Source organism: Rattus norvegicus, chromosome 9, assembly GCF_036323735.1.
Source record: "Rattus norvegicus strain BN/NHsdMcwi chromosome 9, GRCr8, whole genome shotgun sequence".
Lineage (NCBI taxonomy): Eukaryota > Metazoa > Chordata > Mammalia > Rodentia > Muridae > Rattus > Rattus norvegicus.
Genome location: NC_086027.1, coordinates 100,616,214 through 100,643,595, shown reverse-complemented (window position 1 = coordinate 100,643,595; position 27,382 = coordinate 100,616,214). Strand labels below are relative to the sequence as shown.

The 27,382-nt window shown below is 45.6% G+C and overlaps 2 protein-coding genes across 5 annotated transcripts; both read right to left on the bottom strand.

The window, feature by feature from the left end:
• Positions 1-2,764: 2,764 nt before the first annotated feature.
• Or9s13 (olfactory receptor family 9 subfamily S member 13) lies at positions 2,765-11,526 on the bottom strand. Of its 4 annotated transcripts, XM_006245545.5 has the most exons (4): positions 11,406-11,526; positions 9,974-10,121; positions 5,583-5,668; positions 2,765-4,152 (listed from the first exon to the last, which is right to left on the bottom strand). In XM_006245545.5, exon 4 carries the CDS (start codon positions 3,986-3,988, stop codon positions 2,987-2,989), a length of 1,002 nt encoding a protein of 333 aa, XP_006245607.1. In that variant the 5' UTR covers positions 3,989-4,152; positions 5,583-5,668; positions 9,974-10,121; positions 11,406-11,526; the 3' UTR covers positions 2,765-2,986. The 4 variants fall into 4 exon arrangements, with proteins under 4 accessions (XP_006245607.1, XP_006245608.1, XP_038939956.1 ...); XM_006245546.5 differs by lacking the exon at positions 9,974-10,121 and having other exon boundaries at positions 11,406-11,502; XM_039084028.2 differs by lacking the exon at positions 11,406-11,526 and having other exon boundaries at positions 9,974-11,054.
• A 10,283-nt stretch (positions 11,527-21,809) lies between these two features.
• Positions 21,810-22,778, bottom strand: Or9s14 (olfactory receptor family 9 subfamily S member 14). The gene has a single exon (NM_001000953.1). It carries the CDS (start codon positions 22,776-22,778, stop codon positions 21,810-21,812), a length of 969 nt encoding a protein of 322 aa, NP_001000953.1.
• Between the last annotated feature and the right edge of the window lie 4,604 nt (positions 22,779-27,382).

Sequence of the window (27,382 nt, the reverse complement as noted above, 5' to 3'; positions counted from 1 at the left end):
GCAGACAGATTAAAAACCGATGGAATAGGATACAGGGCACAGAAACGAACCCAGTCAGCTACACCCACATACTCTCTGACAAAGATGTCTGCATATATGTTTGTCAAAGGACAGCCTCATTGTCAAATGGTAACAGGAAAATTGGACGCCCACATGTAGAAGGACAAAAATCACGAATATGTCTCATACTGTAACCAAATCAAGTAAAAATGAATTAAAGACATTAATGTAAGAGACTTCAAAACCAGTAGAGAAATGGCTGGGGAGATGTTTCAAGATGCAGGCGTAGATAGGTAAGGTTTTGTTTTGCTTGTTTTTTAAAAGAACTTCAACAACACAGGAGACAACCTCAATAATTGACAAGTGGGATGGGATGAAATAAAAAAGCCCCCACACGGTAAGCAATCAGCTGAGTGAAGAGATGGTAGAGAATGAGAGAGAATCCCGTGTCCACTGCACATCCTACAGAGGATTCATATCTAAAGTCTATAAAAACTCTAAAAACCCATCTATGCTATAAACACACAAATAAAGGGGGCAGACCATTCTCAAAGAAGACGAAGCTGGCCAATGAATATTGGGGAAAGTGTTCAATACCTTTAGCCGGGAGGGAAACAGAAATTTGAACTGCTTAGAGATTTCGTCTCACCCCTGTCCAAATGGCTGTAATCAAGAAAATGAAATCTGGGAGGATGGAGGGAGAGGGAACCCCTTATCCACTGCTGGAGGCACATAAATGGGTACAGCCATTGTAGGAACCAGCATGGGGCTTCCTGAAAAACCAAACAGAAACATCATATGACCAGGTCTATCATTCTTGGGTAAATAATCGACAGGTTCTAGGTCAGTGTACCAGTGAAGCACTTGGACATCCATGTTTACTCTGAACTATTCACAATGACCAAGGTATGGAGCCAGCCTGACGTCCATTAACAGACAGGGAGCAAAGAAAATTACATAACGGAATGCACAATGGGATTCTACTCAGCTGTCAAGGAGACACGAAGTGATGACCTTCGTATAGAACATCATGGAGCTGGAGATCACTATATTAACAGGTAATCCAGTCTCAGAAATGACTATGATAATCTCTCTCTTATGTGGAATATACGTGTATATGTGTGTGTTTATGTATGTGTATGCATAAATATAATAGATGCCCCTTTTACTTTCATGCACATTATATATAAAATATATAAGCATGTGTGTATAAATAAGAAAATGTCACAATGAAACCTGTTCCCTTGTATGCCAATCAAAATTCAAAAGACATACAGCTAAACAAAAATTATCTTCAAAACTGAGAAGTGGAAGTAAACTAAGTGTTCGTGTCAGCAGGATGAATGAATAAAGCTATGATGCTAATTGATACCAGATGGGCTCTAGAACTTACGAAGGTTCAAACCTACAGCCATGTAAAGGCTCAGGGCTCCAACTGTTACCCTCGCCTTATTTAGTCCGGTACTGAATCACACGAGACCTCGGCATTCTCCTGCCAAGGCGGCTTTGAGGTAGTTAGGCAGTTTTGCTCAACGGCAACCTTACAAGGTAGATATTGATGGTAGAATCTTTGCCAAGTACAAGTATTAATGCAGTTTCAAAGTACAGCATTTAAAATGTGATGGTTTTATCGTGATGCAAATTTTTGTTAAACAGGGGAGCATTTGTGATGGAATCGATGTAGTCAAATAAGCTTGTATGGAAAAATTAAAATCCAGTCTTGTGACTGAACCTAGAAGGGCATCATTGAGCAACAGAAGCTAGTTGCAGAGGAGGAAGAGCTGCGTACTTCTGTTCACAGCTAGCTGCATGGCATGAAAGTGTGCAAAATGAGTCTGTGCTAAATTCAGGATGAGAGTTAGCCTTGCAGAGCAATGTCAGGAAGGTTCTGTGAGATTTAACCAAATGCTTTCTCTTGACCTGATGTATTTACCTTGTTGAGTTACAGATACGGTACAAATGTGTTATCATATACGGCCAAGTCTATATTTATTTGTATCTGTATACCTCACTATGCACGCATACTGTGGACAAATGCATTTACACATGAAAGCAAGGGCTACACTTCCTCACAGAGGACTTTAAGAAGCTGGGTCCTCTGAATTCATCTCTGAGAGCTGTGGTGGAGCAGGAGCCTGGTCAAGGTTTTAGCGTGAGTAGAGCCACCCAACCACCTACTGATGTCTAACGAGGATCCTTCTCTTTTATATTTATTTTTATTGTTTTTGATTAGGTGTACGTATGAGTGCCTACAGGTGGTCCAGGAGCCCAAGGAGGCCAGAAGTCAGACATCCTGGAGTTAGAGTTTCAGAGTCAACACCCGTGGAGCAACTCAGTTGTGAGCTGACTGACCTGGGTGCTGAGAACCAAACTCAGGTCCTCTGGAAGAGCAGCAAGCACTCTTCACCACTGAGCCATCTCTCCAGACCCAGCTTCGGGAGGCAGGTTCCCTAAAAGATGTATCACTTGTTAGTTATGTTTGTCCTACCCAATCTACTCCTTGGCAGCAGCTTCATTCCCCCAGAATGTGTTGGTCATTGACTTAAACTATTGGCAGCGGTGTGTGGCAGAGGAGTGGCAGAGGCAGTTTGAGTTTCCTGTCATAAATGGCCACCAGAGCAGACATAGTATTGGGGATTAGAAATAAGCATTTTGTGTATTGACAAACTTGGTCAAGACACAACAATGCCTAGCTTTTCTTCTAGGGACAAAGCTCAGCTCATGGACAGAGAAGCAGGTGGCTGTAAGAGCCACCCAGGCTTTGAAACAGTTCATGTTCTCAGTTGGTCTTTGTGCCATGGGAGCCCTCACTCCTTTCAGCCTTTAGGGTTCTGCGCACAGAGTAAACTTTGCTAATTCTTAGAGCCCCCACTAGGTCTATGTTGTGTCGGTGAAATAGCTTAAAAGAAGACTATCAGTGGGCAAACAAACTCACCTTTATTTCTGTTTTGAAGACAGAAAAGGCTGGTTCCCACTGCTCAGTCATCTACACAGAAGCATTCCCTCTGACCTCAGGGCAGCCTCTCACTGCCCTCACAAGGTTGTGTCTCTGCCCTAACCTCCACAGGGCATCCTTCACGTCCTTGTTCCTCAGACTATAGATGAGGGGGTTGAGCATGGGAATGACCAGGGTGTAGAAGATGGAAACCACTTTGCCCTGCTCCATGGATGTCAAGGCTCCTGGCTGAGCATACATGACAAAAAGAGTCCCATAAAACAAAGACACGGCTGTCAGGTGAGAGCCACAGGTAGAGAAGACCTTGTGCCTCCCAGATCCCGAGTGCATCCTGAGGATGGTCACGGTGATGTAGCCATAGGAAACCAGGACAGCTAAGGTGGTGCTCACGATGATAAACCCACAGAGGCCGAAGAGAAAGAGCTCATTGAGAGCTGTGCTGGCACAGGCCAGCTGGAGCAGTGGGGGCACGTCACAGTAGAAGTGGTCAATACGGTTGGAGCTGCAGAAGGGCAGCTGGAACGTGAGGCTGGTTTGCACAATGGAGTTCAGGCAGCCCACACAGAAGGTACCCAGGACCAGACGGACACAGGTCATAGGGCACATGGTCACAGGGTACCTCAGGGGACTGCAGATGGCCATGAAACGGTCATAGGCCATCACAGCTAAGAGGAAAGTCTCAGTGGTAGCCAACAAGGAGAAAAAAAAGAACTGAGTGGCGCATCCTGCAAAGCTGATGACTTTGGAGGCAGAGAGGAAGTTGGCCAGGGCATTAGGGGCAATGACGGAAGAGTAGCAGAGATCAACGAAGGACAGGTTCTTGAGGAAGAAGTACATGGGGGAGTGCAGACGGGCATCCAGGGTGATGACCATGATCATGGTGAGGTTGCCCAGGACGGTGACCACGTACAGGACCAGGAAGACAGCAAAGAGCAGGGCCTGGATTTCTGAGCCTCCCCCAAATCCCACCAGCACAAACACCTGCAGGGACACCGCTGAAAGGTTTCCATTTCTGTGGACTGCTGTGGCCATGAGTGGGGACCATGCAGAGAGGAAGGTGGAGGCAGAGAGGGGGAGCAGATCTCACTGGTGCAGTCAGATCTTCCACAGACTGCAGGAAACTTTTGGAGACATGCTATCCACTGTGCAGAAGTTCGCTAGCTGCTCTGATCTCCTGCCAGACGGGCTGGTGTGGCCTGAAAGAGTGACAGACATTTTCCTCTAGTTTAGTTTGTGGCAACTTCTCTTTGTGAATGGGACTGAGCTGTGCTCTTAAGGATCTAAAGAGGCACCTAGATTCCAGGGACCTCCAGGTTGTAGAAGCCTTTTAGCATCGCTGTGTGACACCTGAGTTGCTTGCCCTCCACTCTGAGGACTTTTGTACACTTGGCTTCCAAGACCCACCCCACGTCTCCCAAGTGTCATGCTACTGATCAAAGAAGGTTTGTGAGGGTCTCCTGCCCTTCAAACCTCGTGCTGGTTGACCCTCCCATCTGTGGGCTGAACCCAGAGCAAGGGATCAGCCCTCCCTACACTGAAGCTGCATGTCTTGTGGCTTGCAGGATACTGACCGTATCTTAGTAGCTCTGGCTCCAAGCCTGATCCAGAGTGTGTGCGGAGACTGACTGATTGACTGTGAGAGGTGCCTGCTAACATCTAGGTGTTGGAGACTGTGCTGTGTGTACCCTAGGACCGTGCACTGAGCATCCAGGACTGGTGCCCTCTGCTCTGTCCTCGGGCTGCTCATGATTATTTTCTCTTATTCGTAGCGACTGTAGCACTGGCCACCAGGAGTCTTCTGTGAGGCTGGCTGGCACTTTTCTGTCAGTTCCCAGAAGGGTTTCAAGAGACTACATTGCTGAGGAGCCCAGCTAGGGAGAGATCTATCTTCTCCACTGTCCTGGGTTGCCTCAGGTGACTCAGAGACCTGGGCTGAGTGAATCCAATGATGTATCTACTACTCCCCTCCATGGTCCAGGAGGTGGAGTGGCCTGGAGGAACCTATTTGAGACAACCATGTACTGTGTAACTGACAATCCCACTTTGAATAGTTACCCCTATATTCAAAGGCATAAATGTATTGGCTCAGAGATCCTCCACATCCTCCCACTGCTGGATCATGCTTCCCTCCACAGAGAGTGTAAAATGCCAGGGAATGGTAAAGTCAAGGCTGTCCCTATGTCAAGGCTGTCCCTTGATTCCTGCTGGAGGAAGGACAAACACAGCCTCTCAGCTTGTCAAGGACACAGGGTATCCTCAGAATCAGTGGACATGGCAGCTGGCCAAGAGCCAAGGACGCTGCTTGGCTGTGAGAGATCTGACTGACAATGTCTACGAAGGGACAGCTTCTGTTCCCCTTGGCCCTGACTTTCCTGATCTAGGGGAACTACTGTCTCCTGTGATCTGGTTAGACACAGCCTACCCATCTGCAGAATTGAACAAGGGTAGAGCTCCCCTCATCCTCTAGCAAACTAGAATTCTGACCTGTATGAAGGCCAGGGAGGATCAGGAAAGTCCATGTCAGCCTTCTGAGGCAGGTCCCGAGTATCCACTCAGTGCTCACCCCATCCTTTTGCTCTCTACCCCCATGGTCTCCTATGCCTCACTGGTGACATATTGAACCTACCTTTCTGAGGTGAGAGTCAGATATATCCCAAGGTCACACAGTCAATATCCAAGCTCCCAGTGTTCCTGTGCTGCTGAGCCTGGTCTCTGTGGAACATGGAGAGGTGGACATCAGTTGGTCCTGTTTCTTTTTCAGATCAGTTATGGCTTTCTGAGCAGTGGAGGAGAATTGGCATGGGCACGGGTGGGCACCAGGGTCCCTGTGAGACTTCTGGTGTGTTGATTCTGGCTACATTAGATGTGGGTCTTCTGAAGAGAGACACAGGACTTGCCTCCTCTCTTGTCCCCATTTGCTGGGCAATGGGAGGAAATGCTTCTCTTTGGGGTCACCCTGCTTGAGAAGATTCTCTGTATCTGGTAGAACGGGGACTTGGAGCCTCTGGTGGCTAATTAGGGAGGCACTGGCCCCTGGCAGCTGGGATTCCAATTCCCTGGGCTTCAGGGCTGTGGCCTCTGTCATGGATGGAGTTTATGACCCCTGGGGAGACTCAATCCAATTGTAATTAAAAGAGATTTATTGATTAGCTGTTAGCAGGATGAATAATCTCTGAGCCAAATTTGAGAGTGCCAGAAGAAGGGGGGGGTGTGAAGGAAAGATTTGTAATAATGGGAGAAACCACAAGAAGACCTTCAATATCTATGCAGGCAAGCAAAAATTGATCTGATCTGCCAAGGTAAGTGACCCAAAACAATCTTTGGGTATCTGTGTATGCAAGTAACAGAATCCCCCACAAGAGCAGTTAGTCATATCATAACAGGCGGATGGGGGCCACTGAGTCTGGGTTATTGGGAACTTATCTAGGGACTGGTGTTAGAGACAAATTGCTAGTGGGTACCAATGGATGACTAACAAAATGGAGTATCTTTAGCCACCACACAGAGATGTGGCGGGCTGGCAGGAAACCTGGAGTCCATGGCAGAAGAAATTCAGAGAGACTCGGTGCTCAGTGTACTTCATTAGAGCAATCAGTAGAGACAATATGTCCTCATGACATAGCCCTTGCTGCTGCCACTCCCTCTGGCCATGTTGACGTGAGCAGCCTGGCCACAGCACTGGGTCGTCCCTCTCCTTCCAAGGCATTACTTGGCTCCCTTCAGTGCTATTAGGAGTTTAGGTAGATAACCTCAATTTCCTTTCTTCTTTTGTTGTATTAACCACATGGGTGAAATTCTTTTGTGGGGAGGGGGGAGTTGATGGTTTATCTCTGTGTCTTCTGAGCCTCAGTTCAATGCTCTCCCCAGCTTGACCTAGTGTATTTTTGCTAATCATTCTTCAGGCCAAACTAAATCCTAAACATCTGGGAATACAACACAGCCAGGTTTATTTCTGTTCAACCTTCTGGCCAGGGTGCTGGTCAAACATTGCTTCCTATGAGGATATGTAAATTTCTTTCTCCTGTGGCCTTATCAGCCCAGTAGGCCACAGTCTTTGAGAAGATCCCCAAGTGCATCCCTGGACCATACAGTTTTAACTCTAGTTCAGTGAGTGAAGATCATATTTAAGCAGTTCTGCTTAGGCTGTGGCGGCCATCCAGAAGGTCATCCTATACCCAAGTGACCAGTGGCTTCTTGTCAGACCGCAGTCCATATTTGTTCACCATGGTGGCTTCTGAGTTGAAATCTACTCTCCAATGTTTCGTTAGGTATCCATGTGCTACAAACTCTTCGGGCCTAGGAGTTTGGTGCTGGGTGGTTTGGTTTGGTTTTGTTATGGTCAAATTGACATAAGCTATACTCAATAGAGAAGAAACTTCAGGGGAAAACGCTTTCACCAGATCACCCTGGGGGCCTTTTTCTTGATTGGTGAAATTTGGAATAGCCCCTCTCACTGAGGGCAGTGCCATCCTTGGGCAGATGTTCCTGGGGGGTACGTAAGAAAGCAAGTTGAACAAGTTACGGAGAGCAAACCCATAAAGCAGTGTTCCTGTACAGTGTTTGCTTCAGTTTTGGACCCCAGCTTCTTGTCTGGCGTTCCCGCCTTCACTTCCCTCAACAGACTGCGACTCAGGTTGAGCAAGCCAAGTAAACCCTTTCCTCTGCTAAGTTGGTAACAATCATTTATCACAGCAATAGACAGCCAAGCTAAGACAGCCCTGTCAAGGTTGGCTTTGGTCAATGATTAATCACAGCAACAGAACTAAAGCACCAACCTTGGAAGCAGGGTCATAAATCATATTTATTTAAAACCTCCTCACAGTTTAGCATCTTGCAACATTTTTAATTTGGTCACAAAATAAAACAAATGGATGCATGACCCAGATCCTACCCTGTGACTCACAACAAGCCTGTGGTCCTACAGAGAAGAGGTAGAGGTGAGAGGAGATGATTTTCAAGGAAGGATGGAGAATCAGCCGGTTAAAGAGCAATTTAGAAGCAAAAAGAATGGGGTACATCCAACATAGAAGTATGTAGGTGTGAGCCACAAGGAGTGCCCAAAGTCCCAGCTCTTGGAAGACAGAGGCAGGAAGAGCAGGAGTTTGACACCCTCCTGGGCTACATAGTGATCTTCTACAGAAAAAAATAATACAAAAAGAGACATTCTGGCAGCTGTGATTATGGTACTTTACAATATGCACAAAATCAGAATAGCAGAGTGAACTTTAAGCGCCACTCATCCAACTCAGTGAGCTTGGGCAAGCATTATGGAATCTTTCCTCCCCTCCGTCCTCACCCAGAGCCTTGCGTTATTTCAAAACAAGTAGCAAACATCATACAATTTCTCTAATATGTACTTTCGATGCAGCTCTGAAATGTAAAGCACGTATTTTTAGAAGAGTGCCCAGTAGCATTTCCATTCCCCAATGAAAAAATCACTCCCCAATGTCATCAAGCATCCATTAGCATCCACACATGCAAAGACCCGATTATAGGATGCTATAATTTTTGTGCAGTTATTCAAACAAGCTCAAACGACACTCTTTTGGATCTGTGATGGTTTCTACTTACGCAGGGTCCCCCATCACTTTATTTTGTTGCTATTGTTTATGAAGAAGCAGAGGATGCTGGTTACATTTATTTTAAGAAATAGATGTGTAGAATCTCCCATGGGTCGAACTTGATAGTGTCTTGAGCTCTGCGATACCCCTCAACCCTGTGTATCCCGAGTTGAATCTGGAGGCCTGACTGGAATCCAGTTATTGTCATTACCACCTTATGGGCATTGTTGATGGCTCTGTGTTGTGGAAGGCACGAGACTCTTCTCTCAGAAGAAATGTACCCGCCCATCCTTCTGTATGGAAACAGCCACTGACAGCACTGCCCAGTTTCATTAATTCAATGAGGGCTTCAAAATGGCGGCAGCATAGTGTTCTGTGAAGATAATCTTTGCTGTACAGATAACTGATGTCCTCCAAGAAACAACCTTTGAATTTCCTTTGGTTCTTGGAAGAGAATAGACACTTACTTTTGGCCACCATGTCATCATATGTACAGTTATGTGGGAAATGCTGGAGAAAATTTGGCTCCATTTACCTCTTTGGAGACCATTTTTAAATGGCAACTTGGCTCATCAGTGCCCCCTAGTGGTCATATTTTTTGTGTCAGCAAGGACTCAAGAGCCGGTCCATGTTTTACTCCACTGTAATTGTGGATTTGCTTGAGCTAAAACTGTCTCTTCTTTACCCATTTGGGAGTCACTCTAATTTGGCTTCATAATCAAGTACAGAAAATGAAAGGGTAGATTGGTGCAAAGTATCAGGATATGCATGACGGTCTTTGCCTGTAATCATTAACTGTATAGGCTGCGTCAGGAGGGTCACAGGTTCAAATCCAGCTTGAGACACTAGTGAGATCCTGCCTCAGAAGCAAACACAAACCAACAGAAGCCCAACAATGATCCAGAGTTTTGTCAGCTTGGTAAGAGCTAATTGAGCCTAATTGGTATGGAAGAGACACGACTTTCCTATGAATATTTAGAAAATATGAAAGAAGAATGCTTGAAATTGTTCAGTCATGAAAACTCTGATGTAACGGTTTACATAGGGATTAAGGGAAGATGTTCATCTATAAAGACATGCTTCACAATGAAAATGTTCAATCAAGCTGGAAAGGTGAAAAATTATGTTGTTCATAGTCAAGAGTGGCTTAAGATATATAAAGAGGATGACTGGAGACACCACATGCTTTGGTTGTGGGACATAGAGAAATCAGGCTGGGACTGAGCTTGGATGTGAAAGTGGCAGAGAGTGCTGTGCAGGCTGCTTGAGAAATGCCGTCCTTGGTTACGCTCAGTGGTGGACAGCGCATGCTTACTGACCTGCCAGGCAAGATGAGCCCACTGGTGCAGTCCTGGCATGGACGTTATGCAGGAAACCAACCATATTTTGATTGGATTTGAGGACCGCTCTACAGGAGGGCATTCGCAGCTGATACCATAAACCTTGTCACACCCACCTTGTACAAGTCCTGTGAAGGAGTCACCAGCTGCTGAGATTAGAGAGTACACTGGCCATGCCGTCCATGGAAAACAACATTCCCCGTGTCCACCTCATCTTCTTGATCTGACATGAACTCCTTCTCTTCTCTGTAAGGTTTCTTGAGCCTTAGAGGGGGTAAGAGAGATACCCCATTCAGGGGTGAGCTCTCAACAGTTGCTTATTCTCAGCACTTTGACCAGCCATGGGATCTTTGCAATAACCACTGTCCACTGCACATGACGTGCCTGCCAAACTGCTTATAAATATTCATGTTTATGCTCATAGATTATAGATTATAGGCAGCCAATGATTGCGAGGGGAAAGGCCAGCGATGGTTGAAAGTGGTACAGTCTTTGGCAAGTTGTCCATGCTCCTGTTGTAGCTCCAATTAACTAATTTGTTTACACCCTTAAAAATAGACGTAAAAGTAGAAAAGGGGATAGGAAAAGGAAGGATAGGGACAGGAATGGAGGGAGAAGAAGGGGCAGTGGGGGATATTTTGATTAAAATACATTCTATGCAGACATAAGGATATGCAACTAGTACACGTCAATACATTTCAATAAGATGCAGAAGAGGAAAGATATATGTCGACGATGCTTACAATTAAAGAGGGAAAGCACCTGCAAATCACAGCTAAAATGCTTTATCACATCTCTCACAGAAATGAATAAAACAGGGAAACTGGATTAAACCCAGTAAAAACATAACAACACACACACACACACACACACACACACACAGAGAGAGAGAGAGAGAGAGAGAGAGAGAGAGAGAGAGAGAGAGAGAGAGCGCTAGAGCAGAGTGTTTATCCAGACAGGGCTCTTTTCTGTAATTCACTCTGTAGATCAAGATGGTTTCGAACTCACAGAGATCTACCAGCCTCTGCCTCCCGAGTGCTGGGATTAAGCCATGTGCCACCATGCAGGACTTTTGCTTTTCTTAATAGACCACAGCTGTGCTTCTTCACAGTTTACCCTGAACTGGTTACAACTGAGTGGAGGTCCCTAAGAAGGACGTTTGCTGCACAACTGGCAGCACTGGGTCACTGGGTCACATTTCCTGATGACACCTTTAGGGGCTCTCTTTCCTCCCTCTGTCCCTCCCTCCTTCCCTCCCTCCTTCCCTGCCTCTTTCCCTCTCCCTCTCTCCCCACTCCTTCTCCCCCTCCCCTCCTTCCCCTCTCTCCCCTCCCTCTCTCCCCCTCCTCCTACTCCTCCCCTCCCCCTCCCCTTCTCTCCCCTCCCTCTCTCCCCCTCTTCCTCCTCCCCATCCCCCATCCTCCCCCTCTCTCCCCCTCCTCCTCCCCATCCCCCATCCTCCCCCTCTCTCCCCTCACTCTCTCTCCCCTCCTCCCTCCCCCCTCCCTGAACAAAGCACCTTAGACCACTTTCCCATCCTGGTGGTACCTGGTATCCTCTGAAGTATTGACCGTGAGTGTTTCAGGACGGCTGCTTCTCTGCTCAGAGCGTCTGGTCCAGGTCAGTACTCCAGAGGCTGAGCTTTGCACACAGCACAGTTACTTTCTGGCTTGTGTTGCTTTCATTTGTTCACTACCCCCCTTTCTGGCTGGAGACCTAACTAGTATCGACCGCATGCCAGCCGTGCTGGAGGCAGAGACTCCCACAAAAGTTTCTGTCTTCTCCTCTTGAGACAGATGGGAGTCACATTGCTGGAAGGACAAATCTATGGATATTCTAAGCTACTGTCATGCCTTGGATAAAGTGGGAGAGCGGTCCAAGGCCTTGTCGTGGTGAATGACCTACAGGGGCTGACCACGTTAATCAGCACATTAGGTTTAAGCCTTATTTACATGGAAACCTCCTGTCTTTTTCCTGGGCATGCCAAGACTCCTGTAGCCCCCTCCCAGTCCTGTGATAACTGCTCTTTCCAAAACTCAGTCTCCTGAGTAGTGAACCGAGCAGACTCTCTGAGGGGCCTACCACACAATGTTACAATGTTACAATGGCAACACCAAACCTTCCCTTCTTAGACCTCCATTTTTGCTACTACTTCTGGGTCCTAACTGAACCGTGTCTTGTAGAAGGGGGACTATGACTCTTAAATCTGTTGCCTTGGTATCCTTTGTAACTTTGGCTGAGGAAGGAAATGTGCTTTGTGTTTAGAGCCATTTTCTTATTGGTGCCATCTGATGGATAAAGTTAATGCACTTCCTTTAGGAGACATCATACCGTATAAGGGCATACTCCTCTTTGTTCCTGGCATTGTAAGGGGAACGGCAATGGGAAGGTCCTCTTCTTGGTCAAAATGTCAAATGATGGCTAAAAATATTTAAGGTCTGCTATCTATCTATCATCTATCTATCTATCTATCTATCTATCTATCTATCTATCTATCTATCTATCTACCTGTCTATCTACCTATGTCTATCTACCTATCTGCCTATCTGCCTATCTACCTATCTGCCTATCTGCCTATCTACCTATCTACCTATCTGCCTATCTACCCATCTGTCTGTCTGTCTATCTACCTATCTACCCATCTACCCATCTACCCATCTACCCATCTACCCATCTACTACCCATCTACCCATCACACCTCTCTCTCTCTCTCTCTCTCTCTCTCTCTCTCTCTCTCTCTCTCTCTCTCTCTCTCATCTATTTCTTTTTACACTCCAGATTTATTCCTCCAGGTCCATCCTTCGATCATTCCTCATCCCATGCCTCCTCCCTGCCCTCCCTGTCTCTATGAAGATGTCCCCACCACACCCATCCCACCCACCCCACCAGACCTCCCCACTCCCTAGGGCCTTCAGTTTCTTGAGGGTTTGGTGCATCTTCTCTAACTGAGCCCAGACCTGGTAGTCCTGCTGTATATGTGTTGGAGGTCTCATATCAGCTGGCGAATTAAGGCCTTTCTTTTAAAAAATATTTACTCTTCTAAAATTATTCCTACTTATGACATTAACAGGAAATTCGCAACACTCTTTGAAACTGTCTTTCCACGGGCGCTTCATTTCCTTCTCTCAAACAATAGCATCTAGAGTGAAAACAGATGAGATTAGACACCCACAGGATCTCATTATACAAGACTAAAGCCTGGGCTGCCATGTACATCGAATAATGACTTTATCAGCTACAGTAAATAAATTAGCCGTGGTCCTTGGTTTGTGGGATCTGCAGCGCAGCTGAGGAAAACTAACCACTGTTGTGCTATCATTGGCCACTAGATGGCAGTGTAGGATAGGCCAGGGCCAAGCACGTGCGAACTAGGGGGCCTTAAAAATCTCTCATGTTTTGTTTGTTTCCCTATCCTTTTAGATACACAAGCAAACACAGGGACAAGGCAAAGCTCTGTACAACCTAACCTCTATTTCTAGAAACTGGCCGTCAGTCATCATTTACATAATTGAGGTCATTTTTAAGGCAGATGGTTAAAAACAGAAACAGATCTTTTTCTGTAACATAGTTTGGTGCCAATATAAACTAGGAAGTAGAGAAACTCAACTTCAAAAGTCATTAGATCCTACTACAAAAGCCTATATTCAACAAAACTGGAAAATCTGGCGTAAATGAACAATTTTCTCTAAAGATACCAGGTACCAAAGTTAAATCGGGAACAAATAAACCATCAAACAACGCCATAACTCCTAAAGAAATAGAAGCAGTTATTAAAAGTCTCCCAACCAAAAGGAGTGCAGGACCAGATGGGTTTAGTGCAGAATTCTATCAGACCTTCATAGAAGAGCTCATACCAATACTATCCAAACTACTCCACAAAATAGAAACAGATGGATCACTACCGAATTCCTTCTATGAAGCCCCAATTATGCTTATACCTAAACCACGCAAAGACCCAACAAAGAAAGAGAACTTCAGACCAATTTCCCTTATGAATATTGACCCAAAAATACTCAATAAAATTCTTGCGAACCGAATCCAAGAACACATCAAAACGATCATCCATCATGATCAAGTAGGCTTCATGCAGGGATGGTTTAATATATGAAAATCCACCAATGTAATCCACTATGTAAACAAACTCAAAGCTAAGAACCACATGATCATTTCATTAGATACTGAGAAAGCATTTGACAAAATTCAACACCCCTTCATAATAGAAGTCCTGGAAAGACCAGGAATTCAAGGCCCATACCTAAACATAGTAAAAGCAATATACAGCAAACAAGTAGCTAACATTAAACTAAATGGAGAGAAACTTGAAGCAATCCCACTAAAATCAGGGACTAGACAAGGCTGCCCACTCTCTCCCTACTTATTCAATATAGTTCTCGAAGTCCTAGCCAGAGCAATCAGACAATGAAAGGAGGTCAAAGGGATACATATCAGAAGGGAAGAAATCAAAATATCACTATTTGCAGATGATATGATAGTATACTAAAGTGACCCCAAAAGTTCCACCAGAGAACTAGTTAACCTGATAAACAACTTCAGCAGTGTCGGGGTATAAAATTAACTCAAACAAATCAGTAGCCTTCCTCTACTCAAAGGATAAACAGGCTGAGAAAGAAATTAGGGAAATGACACCCTTCACAATCGTTCTAAACAATATAAAATATCTTGGTGTGACTTTAACCAAGCAAGTGAAAGATCTGTACAATAAGAACTTCAAGTCTCTGAAAAAAGAAATAGAGGAAGATCTCAGAAGATGGAAAGATCTCCCATGCTCATGGATTGGCAGGATTAATATAGTAAAGATGGCCATTTTGCCAAAAGCAATCTACAGATTCAATGCAATCCCCATCAAAATTCCTACTCAATTCTTTATAGAGATAGAAAGAGCGATTTGCAAATTCCTTTGGAACAACAAAAAACCCAGGATATTGAAAACTATCCTCAACAATAAAAGAACTTCTGGGGGGAATCACTATCCCTGAACTCAAGCAGTATTACAGAGCAATAATCATAAAAACTGTATGTTACTGGTGTAGAGACAGGCAGATAGATCAGTGGAATAGAATTGAAGACCCAGAAATGAACCCACACACCTATGGTCACTTGATCTTTGACAAAGGAGCTAAAACCATCCAATGGAAGAAAGATAGCATTTTCAACAAATGGTGCTGGTTCAACTGGAGGTCAGCATGTAGAAGAATGCAAATCGATTCATTCTTATCACTATGTACAAAGTTTATGTCCCAGTGGATCAAGGACCTCCACATTAAACCAGATACACTCAAACTAAGAGAAGAAAAAGTGGGGAAGAGTCTCGAACACATGGGCACTGGGGAAAATTTCCTGAATAAAACACCAATGGCTTGTACTCTAAGATCAAGAATTGACCTCATAGGGGTTGGGGATTTAGCTCAGTGGTAGAGTGCTTGTCTAGCAAGCACAAGGCCCTGGGTTCGGTCCCCAGCTCCAAAAAAAAAGAAAAAAAAAGGAATCGACCTCATAATACTGCAAAGCTTCTGTAAGGCAAAAGACACTGTCATTAGGACAAAACGGCAACCAACAGATTGGGAAAAGATCTTTACCAATCCTACATCTGATAGAGGGCTAATATCCAAAATATACAAAGAACTCAAGAAATTAGACTCTATAGAGCCAAATAACTCTATTAAAAATGGGGTACAGAACTAAACAAAACATTCTCAGCTGTGGATTATCAAATGGCCAAAAAGCACTGGAAGAAATGTTCAACATCCTTAGTCATCAGGGAAATGCAAATCAAAACAACCCTTAGATTACACCTCACACCAGTCAGAATGGCTTAGATAAAAAACTCAGGTGACAGCAGATGCTGGCAAGGATGTGGAGAAAGAGGAACACTCCTCCATTGTTGGTGGGATTGCAAACTGGTACAACCATTCTGGAAATCATTCTGGAGGTTTCTCAGAAAATTGGACATTATACTACCTGAAGACCCAGCTATACCTCTTTGGGCATATACCCAAAAGATGCTCCAACATACAACAAAGACACATGCTCCTCCTATGTTCATAGCAGCCTTATTTATAATAGCCAGAAGTTGGAAAGAACCCAGATGCCCTTCAACAGAGGAATGGGTTCAAAAAATGTGGTACATCTACACAATGGAATACTACTCAGCTATCAAAAACAATGACTTTATGAAATTCATAGGCAAATGGAGGGAACTGGAAAATATCATCCTGAGTGAGGTAACACAATCACAGAAAAACATAGTTGGTATCCACTCATTGATAAGTGGATATTAGCCCACAAGCTCAAATTACCCAAGATGCAATCCACAGACCACAGGAAGCTCAAGAAGGATGACCAAAATGTGGATGCTCCCACTTCTTCTTAAAAGGGGAAAAATTATCCATAGGAGGGGATATGGAAGCAAAGTTTAGAGCAGTAACTGAAGGAACGGCACATTCAGAGCCTGCCCCACATGTGGCATATATATATATATATATATATATATATATATATATATATATATATATATATATATACAGCCAACAAAACTAGATAAGATTGATGAAGCTCAAAAATGCATGCTGAAAGGGATGGGCTATAGATCTCTCCTGAGAGACACATCCAGACCATGTCTAATACAGAGGTCAATGCTAGCAGCAAACCACTGAACTGAGAACAGGATCCCCTTGGGGGATATTAGCGGAAGGATCGAAAGAGTTGAAGGAGCTTGCAAGCCCATAAAAACAACAATGCCAACCAACCAGAGCTCCCAGGGACTAAGCCACTGCTGAAAGACTGTACATGGACTGACCCAGGGCTCCAACTGCATATGTAGCCGAGAATAGCCTTGTTGGGGCACCAGGGGAAGGGGAAGCCCTTGGTCCTGCCAAGGTTGGACCCCCAGTGCAGGGGAATATGGGGGGGCAGTAAAGGGGATGGATGGGGAGAATACCCGTATTGGGGGAGGAGGAGGGGATGTGGGCTTATTGACAGGAAACCGGGAAAGGGAATAACATTTGAAACGTAAGTAAGAAGTATATCTAATAAAAAATTTTACTTTTCAGGGATGGGAATGTAGCACAGTGTAGAACTCTGGCCTAATAGACATAAGGAACAAAAACAAAAAAATGCAACCTTAGGCTACTACAGAACCCTGTAGTCAGATTTCACGAGAGGAAAGACAAAGTGGTCTAAGTTTGCTAATGCTTAGGTATTTCGTGTCATCATGTCAGAGCCTAAAAGGTGTAGGGGTTTGTGAAATGTGCTGAGCCTTGTGGAAGCAGAGGGTCCTTAGTGGGTTATAGTGGTTTTGAATGTGACATACACAGCCTCATGCACTTGGTCTCCAGATGGAGATGCTATTGAAGGTTTAGGATGGCCTTGCTCCAAGTGGGTCACTATGGGAAGAGCTTGAGATTTTAAAACCTGCCTTGTTTCTGTTTGCTCCCCAATTCCCAAGTGCAGACACAGTGTGACCTACTGCATACATTCCTGCTGCTGTTGCTGCTGCTGCTGCTGCTGCTGCTGCTGCTGCTGCTGCTGCTGTGCTTTCCCTGCCTTGACGGACTGTACGCCTTCCAACTGTAAGCCAAAATAAGGTTTTGGTCAGGCACTTCATGTCACGAGAAGAAACTAGAGCCTTCTCAATGCATAAAACCCTTGTTGGGAAAGCACAAAACCTGTATAAAACATCCTCTACCTCAATACACTGTCCAGCCACCCTAATAAAAGACCACATGCAGCTGCAGTCAACTGTGAAGGAAGTGATGTCTGTATTTGAGGTCAGGTCTCATGACTGGCCTCCCCTGTTTTGTGAGAGAACACTGGGTGCTCTGTTTGCAGCAGAAGAAAAAGTCTCAAATATGACAACAGATCAAACCCAAGCCCTGATACCCTTAGTTGGTGGTGCTCACAGCGCCTTAATGCAGCCTGTGTACAGATGGACCGTGCCGGCAGTTTGCTGACTCTTTCTCCTCTATACTGTTCAGTATAGACTTTGTGTCCCTCCTCGTGTCAGTCTGGCTCTGACTAAGGACTAGTCCTCTCCCAGGAAGTGTGGAAGCTGATTCTTCACTTTTTGCACCACTAGCATCTACAAGGGGAAGATGAGTTTGCACTTGAGTAAGGGTGAGCAGTAAGAGGCTGCCAGCTGTTCTCTTCCAGCATCAAGTTCTAACACTGAGGACGACATCACATGGGCTGTTCCCTGTTAATTGCTAAAAACTAATTAAGATGGCAGAGAGGTGGGGGTGGGACAGTGTGATAGAGGACAAAAGCAAAGAGAAGAAGAGGGTAAGGTGAGGAGATAATATCACTGAAATTGAGGTATAGGCCATTCAGAACAGAACATTCCAGAAGTGCACAAAAAAGGGAAGACTTTGACCAGTCAAACCTGAAACCCGGGAATGATGTTGGGGTCTGGAGGCCATGAGTAGATTGTTAAAGGAAATCAATGGAGACCTGCAGAGTGACCAGAGAGGGCAACTGGGCTAAATTTTCACCTTGCCCCTCTCTGTCTACTTTTTACTTCCCAATTGCAGATGTCTTCAGCCTTTAGCCATGCTCAGAGATCTGTCCGCCCCCAAATGCAGGCACAGCATGGAACTGAGGGCTGGGATCAGACACACAGGGAAGTGACACAGACAAGCCCCAAGGGCAGAGGGTAGCAGGCTATTGTAAAGTGAAGCTCACCAAAGCTTCCTCCTCATTGGAGCCATCTGTGAGGACGAATAACAATTGCTGTGGTTTCAAGCTGCCAGGCCAAGTTTGGAAGGTTCTATGAACTGGGAATCTAACTGTGACATCATCTATCACCCCTGGCTGATGGCTGAAGGAATGTGCTGGAAGCCAGTTGCCTTTAGGCCCCTCATGCCTCCAGCAGTGCACTATGCTACCCCAAGAGGAGGGTGAACAGAGGAGGGTGGGAAAGCAGCAATCTTGCAAAGTGAAGGAGGAATGCTGCAGAGATACCATTCTTAACCTATTCTTGCGCTAGATCAACGTAAGGTTGGGTCAACACATAGCTTCTAAGTGTTGGATGCTCCAAGGAGGAGTTTGCACTTTGATGATGTGGAAAAAAAGTAGAGTCATTGTTATGGATTTGGTCCCAGAATTGCACGAGAATCTGCACGTTCACAGGTAAGATGCTGAGGGACCCTACCCCTAGTTGGTTTTGATTTGTAAGTTTTGATTTGTAAATAAAGTTTCTGGAGACCAATGGCTGGAGAGAGAGAGAGAGAGAGAGAGAGAGAGAGAGAGAGAGAGAGAGAGAGAGAGGTGAGACTTGAGGATTCCCAGGTGAGGGACTGAGGAAAGAGAAGGAGAGGGAGAGATAGTTGCCATGCCAGGGAAGGAGGAAGAACAGCAGGACTGAGAGCTGCAGAAGACAGAGAGACACTTGTCATGTAGACGCTGGGGAATTCAGCCCAAGATGGCTGCAGGTCTGGGTCCAGGACAGCCAAGATGGAATGCTGGTTTTAGTAAGGAATATCATTAGCCACAAAGAGGTTTGGAAGTGGCCCAACCATTGAGGTGTTTAAGGCATATTAAAACATAAGGTGTGTGTCTTTCATTCGGGAACCCAGAATAGTGGGGCAAGTAGCTTGGAGCGCCGCCTCCTTGGTTGATTTGAGTAGCAATGTTTGAGAACAGCTACAAGTCACGGAGAAATCCACAGCCCTGTAGCTTCTATTTGGAAATATTGACAATAAACCTGCTTTCAGCCATAGAGCTCCGCCCTCTATTGAACCGAAGTGTAAGTGATTCAGTCTTCTTCACAAAATGGAATATTTAAAAGCAAAGAATGTAAATGCTTGGTGTCTTTGTCAGGGTTTCTATTCCTGAACAAACATCATGACCAAGAAGCAAGTCGGGGAGGAAAGGGTTTATTCAGCTTACACTTCCGCATTGCTGTTCATCACCAAAGGAAGTCAGGACTGGAGCTCAAGCAGGTCAGGAAGCAGGAACTGATGCAGAGGCCGTGGAGAGATGGTACTTACTGGCTTGCTCAGCTTGCTTTCTTATCAGCCCAGGGATGGCAAGACCCACGGTGGGCCCTCCCACCTTGACCACTAATTGAGAAAATACCTTACAGCTGGATCTCATAGAGGCATTTCCTTATGGGAGACTGCTTCTCTCCCTTGCAAATGTAGCTTGTATTTGACACACAAAACTAACCAGTACAATTGACCCATTGTCAACCTGGCATACAAATGCATCACTATTAAGCCTTAACCTTTACTTTCTTATTCATCCCCAAGATCTAAATAACTTTAAAAGTCCCACAGTCTTTATAAATTTTTACATATTAACATTTCAATCACTTTAAAATATCTAATCACTTTTAAAATTCAAAGTTTCTTAACTGTGGGCTCCATTAAAATACCTCCTTCCTTCAAGAGGGAAAAATATCAGTGCTCAGTCACAATTAAAAGCAAAATCAAACTCTAACCATCCAATGTCTGGGATCCACTCATGATCTTCTGGACTCCTCAAAAGGTTTGCCAGTTACTTCTCCAGCTCTTCCTTCTGTAGCACTCTAAGCTCAGGTTGATTCATTCCACTGACACTGTTGTTCCCATGATACTGGTATCTCCAATACACTGGAGTCTTGTGCTACAACTAGGTTTCACTAGCGGCCACTCATGGGCTCTCTTCATAGTGCCAACTTTCAAATCCTTTGCATGGACCCCTTCAGTCCTGGGCCATTAACAGGGACTGAAGCTGCACCTTCACCAGTGGCCTTCCATGGCTTCACTCAGTGCCAAGCCTCAGCTGCTCTGCATGACTCCTTCATGACTTCAAAACCAGTACCACCTGGGTGACTCTTACACATTACTTCATCCAGTGGCAGAGCCAGAAACAACTATCTCTGGGAACAGCCTCTTTGTGTTCTTAGAAAACACTTCCCAGAAGATTTCACCTCAATGATGCTGGTCTCTTTTTAATCACTACTATTTTTTTTTTACCTCCGGCTGACCAGGATCAATAGTCCCAGTATTGCAAAGGCTTTGCTTTAGCAGTTCTTATCACAGCTTATTCTTCAGCTCCAGCTAACAACAAAAAAAAAACCCCACAGAATCTTCACAATCAAATAACCAATGACCCTGAAAGAAGTCATTAAGCACCTCTCTGAAACTTCATAAGTCAGGCCTCCATCCTCTGCACTGTTCTCAACATTATCTTCCAAGCTCCTACAGAACATCCCACAGAACTCTTTACAACCAATGGCTCTTCTAGCCCAAAGTTCCAAAGTCCTTCCACAGTCGTCCCCAAAACATGATCAGGCTGTCACAGGAATACACACTATGCTGATAGCAATTTGTCTTAGTCAAGGTTTCTATTCCTATGCAAACATCATGACCAAGAAGCAAGTAGGGGAGGAAAGGGTTTATTCAGCTTACACTGTACACATTGCTGTTCATCACCAAAGGAAGTCAGGACTGGAACTCAAGCAGGTCAGGAAGCAGGAGCTGATGCAGAGGCCATGGAGGGATGTTACTTACTGGCTTGCTTCCCCTGGCTTGCTCAACTTGTTTTCTTATAGAACCCAGGACCACCAACCCAAGGATGACACTACCTACAATGGACCCTCCTCCCTTGCTCACTAATTGAGAAAATGCCTTACAGCTGGGTCTCATGGAGGCATTTCCTCAAGGGAGGATAACTGGGATAACTTCAGCTTGTGTCAAGTTGACACCAAAACCAGCAAGTACACCTGGCTGATGATATAAATTCAAGAAAGCCAGGGTAGATGATGAACAGATGGGTGTGTTGATGGATACATGGGGGGATGGATAGATGAAGGGGTAGCAGAAAAGAAGCCAGGAGGGCACAACACTGGGAACAAAGTCAACAGGACTGGTAGACATAGAATCAAAAGAAGATACTCTTCTTTCCCAGGAATATTTTCCTTCAGTGACCCCAACATGGCTCCTGATATTGACTCTATCCACTCTCCTTCGCCAGACTGTGCCTCTGTCCCAGCCTCCTGAGGGCATCCTTCACATCCTTGTTGCGCAAACTGTAGATAAGGGGGTTGAGCATGGGGATGATCAGAATGTAGATTATGGAGACCACCTTGCCTTGCTCCATGGATGCCACACCCCCTGGCTGGCCATATACAGCAAAGCCAGTTCCATAAAACAAGGACACGGCTGTCATGTGAGAGCCACAGGTAGAGAAGAGCTTGTGTCTTCCTGACCCTGAGTGCATTCTGAGGATGGTCACTGTGATATAAACATAAGAGATGATGACCACAAACACAGCACACACAATGATGAACCCACAGATACCAAACATGACAAGCTCATTGAGAGCCGTGCTGGCACAGGCCAGCTGGAGCAGTGGGGGCACGTCACAGTAGAAGTGGTCAATACGGTTGGAGCTGCAGAAGGGCAGCCGGAATGTGAGGCTGGTTTGCACAATGGAGTTCAGACAGGCAACACAGAAGGTACCCAGGACCAGACGGACACAGGTCATAGGGCACATGGTCACAGGGTACCTCAGGGGACTGCAGATGGCCATGAAACGGTCATAGGCCATCACAGCTAAGAGCACAGCCTCAGTGGCAGCCAACAAAGAGAAAAAGAAGAACTGAGTGGCACATCCCGCAAAGCTGATGGTCTTAGAAGAGAAGAAGATGCTGGCCAGGGCATTAGGAACAACGACAGTGGAGAGGCAGAGGTCAACAAAGGACAGATTCTTGAGGAAGAAGTACATGGGGGAATGCAGACGGGCATCCAGGGTGATGACCATGATCATGGTGAGGTTTCCCAGGACGGTTACTACATATAGGACGAGGAAGACAGTAAAGAGCAGGGCCTGGGTCTCTGCGCCTCCCCTGAAACCCAGCAGCACGAACCCTTGCAAGGACATTGCAGAGAGGCTTCCATTTCTGTGAACTTCTATGGCCATGAGTGAGGTCAGCTGAAGAGAGGAAGGTGGAGGTAGAGAGGAGAAGCAGATCTCAGTGGTGCAGTCTCACGTTCCACAGACTATAAGAACCTTCTGGTGCCATGCTGTCCACTGTGCAGACATTCACTAGCTGCTCTGATCTCCCAGATGAGCAGATATGGTGTGAAATGAGACATTTTGTCAGACTTAGTGAGGTTTTTCTGAGCTCTCCCTCTGTAGAAGCCTGAGCTATTCTGTGAGGATCCAAGGAGACTTCCAGACCCTAATGACTCTCAGATTACAGACAGCCTTTCCATAAACCTTTCCCCGCATCTGGGCTCTGTTTCCTCACTTCCATGAGGAACGCCCCAGCAGCTCTACTGATGTAGCTGTCTCCTGAGTCCCATTACCACCCTACACTGTTTTCCTTCTTATCGATTCACAAATGACCATGAGAATTATCTGCTCTCCAACAAACTGGCTAGGTGGTTCTGTCACTTGTCAGATGGAATCGAAGCAGGAAACCACTCTTCCCAGACTGAGTCTGAGTCTCTGTGTGTCCCTCCACAGAACTCTGACTTCACCTCAGCCCCTGTGGCTCCAGTGCTGGTGTGCAGTGGCGATCAGTGTTGCTGCTGCCAATGTCTAGATGTTGGAGATCATGGTGAGGGGCAGTCCCATGTTCTGAGAAACTCCAAGACTAGAGGCTGAGCATGTTTGGGACATACTCATGCCTTCTAATCTGATGTCAGCTCAGTTCTCTGTTCTAACCTTAACTGGCGGGTGTGTAAGAACTTACACATTTTGGTTGAAAACCAGATGAGGCTGGCTACTGCCCAGTGTCTTTGGCCATTCATGGAGACATACTCTTCTCATTCTGTCTACAATCTAGAATACATACAACTATTCCGTGGTGCTAGCCATGATTGGTACTGCTTGTCAAGGAGGTATATGCGGGGGCTGGGAGGGGGGGCTCCTGGACTTAGCAGCTGGCTGGAGAGGGATGGAATGTCTCTTCTACACCATTCTGTGATCCAAAGGCAGTACCTGGGTCATATGGAATCAGTGGTTTCAGTGTCCACCATACAGGGCATACAGTGAGTACATGGAATCTGAAAAACTTCATCAAATCCCTCCATATACTTCATAACTAACTTTCCCATTGTGTGCTCAAAGGTGTGCCTGAAGCATTTGTTCGCTCTTGATGTAACAGACAAGGACCTAGGTACTTACCAGATATGTTTACTTTGTGCTCAGTGTGATGTGCATAGATAGGTCCATGCCACAGCTGGTCCTACACTTCCTGTTGGAGCGAGGACAAGCATCCTATCTCCAGCTGGCCCAGGATAGAGCCCATCTAGAGACATAAGTGGAAGAGGAAGGAAGCCATGTATAGCTCTGCTGTGGGGGATTGAAACTGGTGACCAAGATGATGTACCCTGGTGCACCCTCCCAGTACTGCTAGCCCTGACTGGGAATGATGTGAGGCTACCACACAATAGAACAGCATTGTCTCCAGAGCTAAGTTCACAATAGTTGCTGAACACACAATCCTGATGTCCCCAAGGTATCTCCTCCCATCAGCATCCTTCACAAGCAAAACACTGACCTTACCTTATCTAGGTGAGACCCAAAGTCAGAGAGCTATCATGCATGCTCTCCAGGTCCCCATGCTATTCAGGCTGGTCTGTGCTGAATGTAGACACCAGGGTTCCTTTCCCCTTCTGAGGTTAGCTATGGCTTTCTGACAAAGGAATGAGTTAGATGTGGCAGAGGTGTATGTAGGTCTGCTCCTTGTGAGAGTCTGTGTGTGCAAACCCTGGCTACAGTAGTTTCTGTGTCTTGTAAGGTGTGAGGTCTGGCTTTCTTGCCCTTACTTCATCTCCATACCTGCTATGTGGGCATCTATACTTGAGTTCTCTCTGTTGGGGAGTATATTGTGCTTGGTAGAGCTGGGAATGGCAGTCTCCAGTGGTCAATTAAGGAGACATTGTACTTTGTAGCATCTGGGACTCAAACTCCTTAGCCTCCAGGGGTACAACACTGGTCTGGACAATATCTTCTTTGTGGCCTTTCTCTCCTGGTGATTTGGCAGGAAGACTGTGGTCCTTGGGGACCTGTGAAGGCACCATCAGGAGTTTGGCAGATGACTCAGAGCTATCTTGCCACTATCCCTTATTAAAATTATTACCTGAGTCACAGCATGGCCTCCTGGCCATTTTTACTTTTCCCTCTGACTATACTGACCCGAGGAAAGGACTTATGGAACTCTGTGTGGGACTGTTGAGCCTGCTCCTCCATGACCATCAGTCATCCTTCTCAGGTCACTGAGTCTTCAGTGTTCTCAGGATTCAATGTCATTGGTCTCAATTCTCTTTCTGTCCCCTTGTTTCTGTTGTTTCAATTTAACACAAATTCAATTTTACAGAGAGTTAAAATTCAAACCAGTAAGTACTGGTCCACACTAAAGCGAAAGCTCTTCTCTTTGGTGAGTGACCCCTTGCTCCCTTGGTGCTTACTATGTCTCCCGTCCATGCTACTTCATCCCACAGACTCCATGTAAGGACCGAGCACAGTACTTATTTATTCTGGACTTGATATTGTCCTTGATCATACTTCATGGGAGATAGCTTGGTCAGTGCCCGGGTTTGAGGCATCCATGGTGTTCCTCCATTATCATTTCTCATTCTCCCTGCTACTTCCTTTGAATCCCTTCTTCCCCCCAGAACTCGTCCCACTCATTGTCATTGTGTATGCATGTGTTCCACATGATGTGTGTGCCTGTGTTTCATTGACCTCCATGAGATTCATTGCATGAGCACAAGTGGCCTGGGGTTATTTACTTGATCTAGGGCAGGTTACTCATGGCTACACCACTGATGAAAATTACTTAACACCTCTTCAACGATTAACAGCCAATATCTCCTAGGGGAGGCCTTGGGCCCTTTAAACACTTGTCCATCCACTCTCAGTGATAAGTGGCCCATGTTTGTGCATATAGCTCACCTTTTTGTTAGTAGTTCACAAGAATAGTGGCTATACCGAGTCTGGAAGATAGTTTTTCATAGTTCTTTCCCTGTTGTAGGTTTTTACAGTCTTAGTTGTTTTAGTTGTGTGTTTTGTCTCTTGTGAGCTCCTTCTAGAGGCTTTTCAGTCAGAATTAAACTTCCTGAAGCTACCTGGGGACACACACTAGTGCTCTCTATTACTTTCCCAGCAGTCTCAACTCCATAGACTTAGGAGAACACTGTGCATAACACTTGTCTCCCTCTGATAGTTCAGAAATGGTAGTGCCAGGATTATGTTTGTGGAATCATAGTTTATAGATTTTAGAGTCAAGCGTTTCAGCATTTAAGCAGCAAAAGAAGGAAGGAGTGGGGAAAGGAAGAAAGATGGTGTAGCATGGGAATGAGTGGGAGAGCACGTGGGATGGAGGTATGAGAGATTGAGTAGAGGTCACAGAGTTAGAAGTACAGTAAAGACAGTATAGAGAGGAAAGGGGCAGTCATGTTGTCATGATGGTCTGCTGGTGAGACAGTAGTTAGAGTGTGGTAATGGACAGTCATTGTATAAAACTGTAAATAAGAACAAAATTCAACTAAAACCAGAAAATGATGAACTAAAATTTCTAGAAATACATAAAAATGCGATGGGGCAGTAACCTGAAAAAGAAGGCATACTAAAAAGATCTGAAATTTCCCCTGAGTATGGTATGATTTCTCTCCACTTGGTAAGTTATCTGCCAGTCTGTATGCATGATCAAAAGGGCCATCACATCATCCATCTACCAGCCTGCATAGGAAGATGGGAGGACCACCATGTCATCCACCTACCATCCCACATGTGAAGGTGGGAGGACCACCATGTCATCCATCTACCATCCCACATGTGAAGGTGGGAGGACCACCATGTCATCCATCTACCAGCCCACATGTGAAGGTGGGAGGACCACCATGTTATCATCTACCAGCCCACATGTGAAGGTGGGAGGACCACCATGTCATCCATCTCCCAATCTGCACACATGAATGCATGGCCCACCAGTCTCTGCAGTTTAAACATATTAGATCTTGTGCCATTTCGAACAAGGACTTTCATAAATATCGATTTCTCACTGCTAGGGCGTCCTTGCCTAGGTCCTTCTGCCTCCGAAGCAGAACACAGCCTACTGTCCTGTGAAGGGATCGAGCTTTCCAAAGTCATCACTAACTATGATTTATATTGTGGAAGTTACGGAAGAGCACACTTGAATACCTTTGTATGTGGCAGAATGTCGGGTCCAGAGCATAGAGCTGTGTTGTCACTCCAACCAGCAGTGGTGGGAGAGAGGACTCATTTTCTCTGGCCATCGGTCTGACTTCTGTGTCCTCTTCACCATCCTCACTCTGGTGTGCTTTCCTCTCCACCTTCACTCCTCAGGTTCTTGTCTCTGACATGCCTGCTGTCACTTAGTGGTGACCACTGGCCCTGATCACAGGGTTCTTAAGAGGATCCTTGCCTGTAGGTCAGGTCCATGACAGCATTGTGGTTCCTCTGTGGTAGAGGTTCACTAATGCTGCTTCTGTGGGAAGTTCACTGGGAGAGCCACGTAAGGCTGATGCATAGAGTGGCTTTGCTGCCTAGGT

Coding starts and splice junctions, on each gene's coding strand:
- Or9s13 (XM_006245545.5), bottom strand. CDS start 3,988: ATGGCCACAGCAGTCCACAGAAATGGAAACCTTTCAGCGGTGTCCCTG.
- Or9s14 (NM_001000953.1), bottom strand. CDS start 22,778: ATGGCCATAGAAGTTCACAGAAATGGAAGCCTCTCTGCAATGTCCTTG.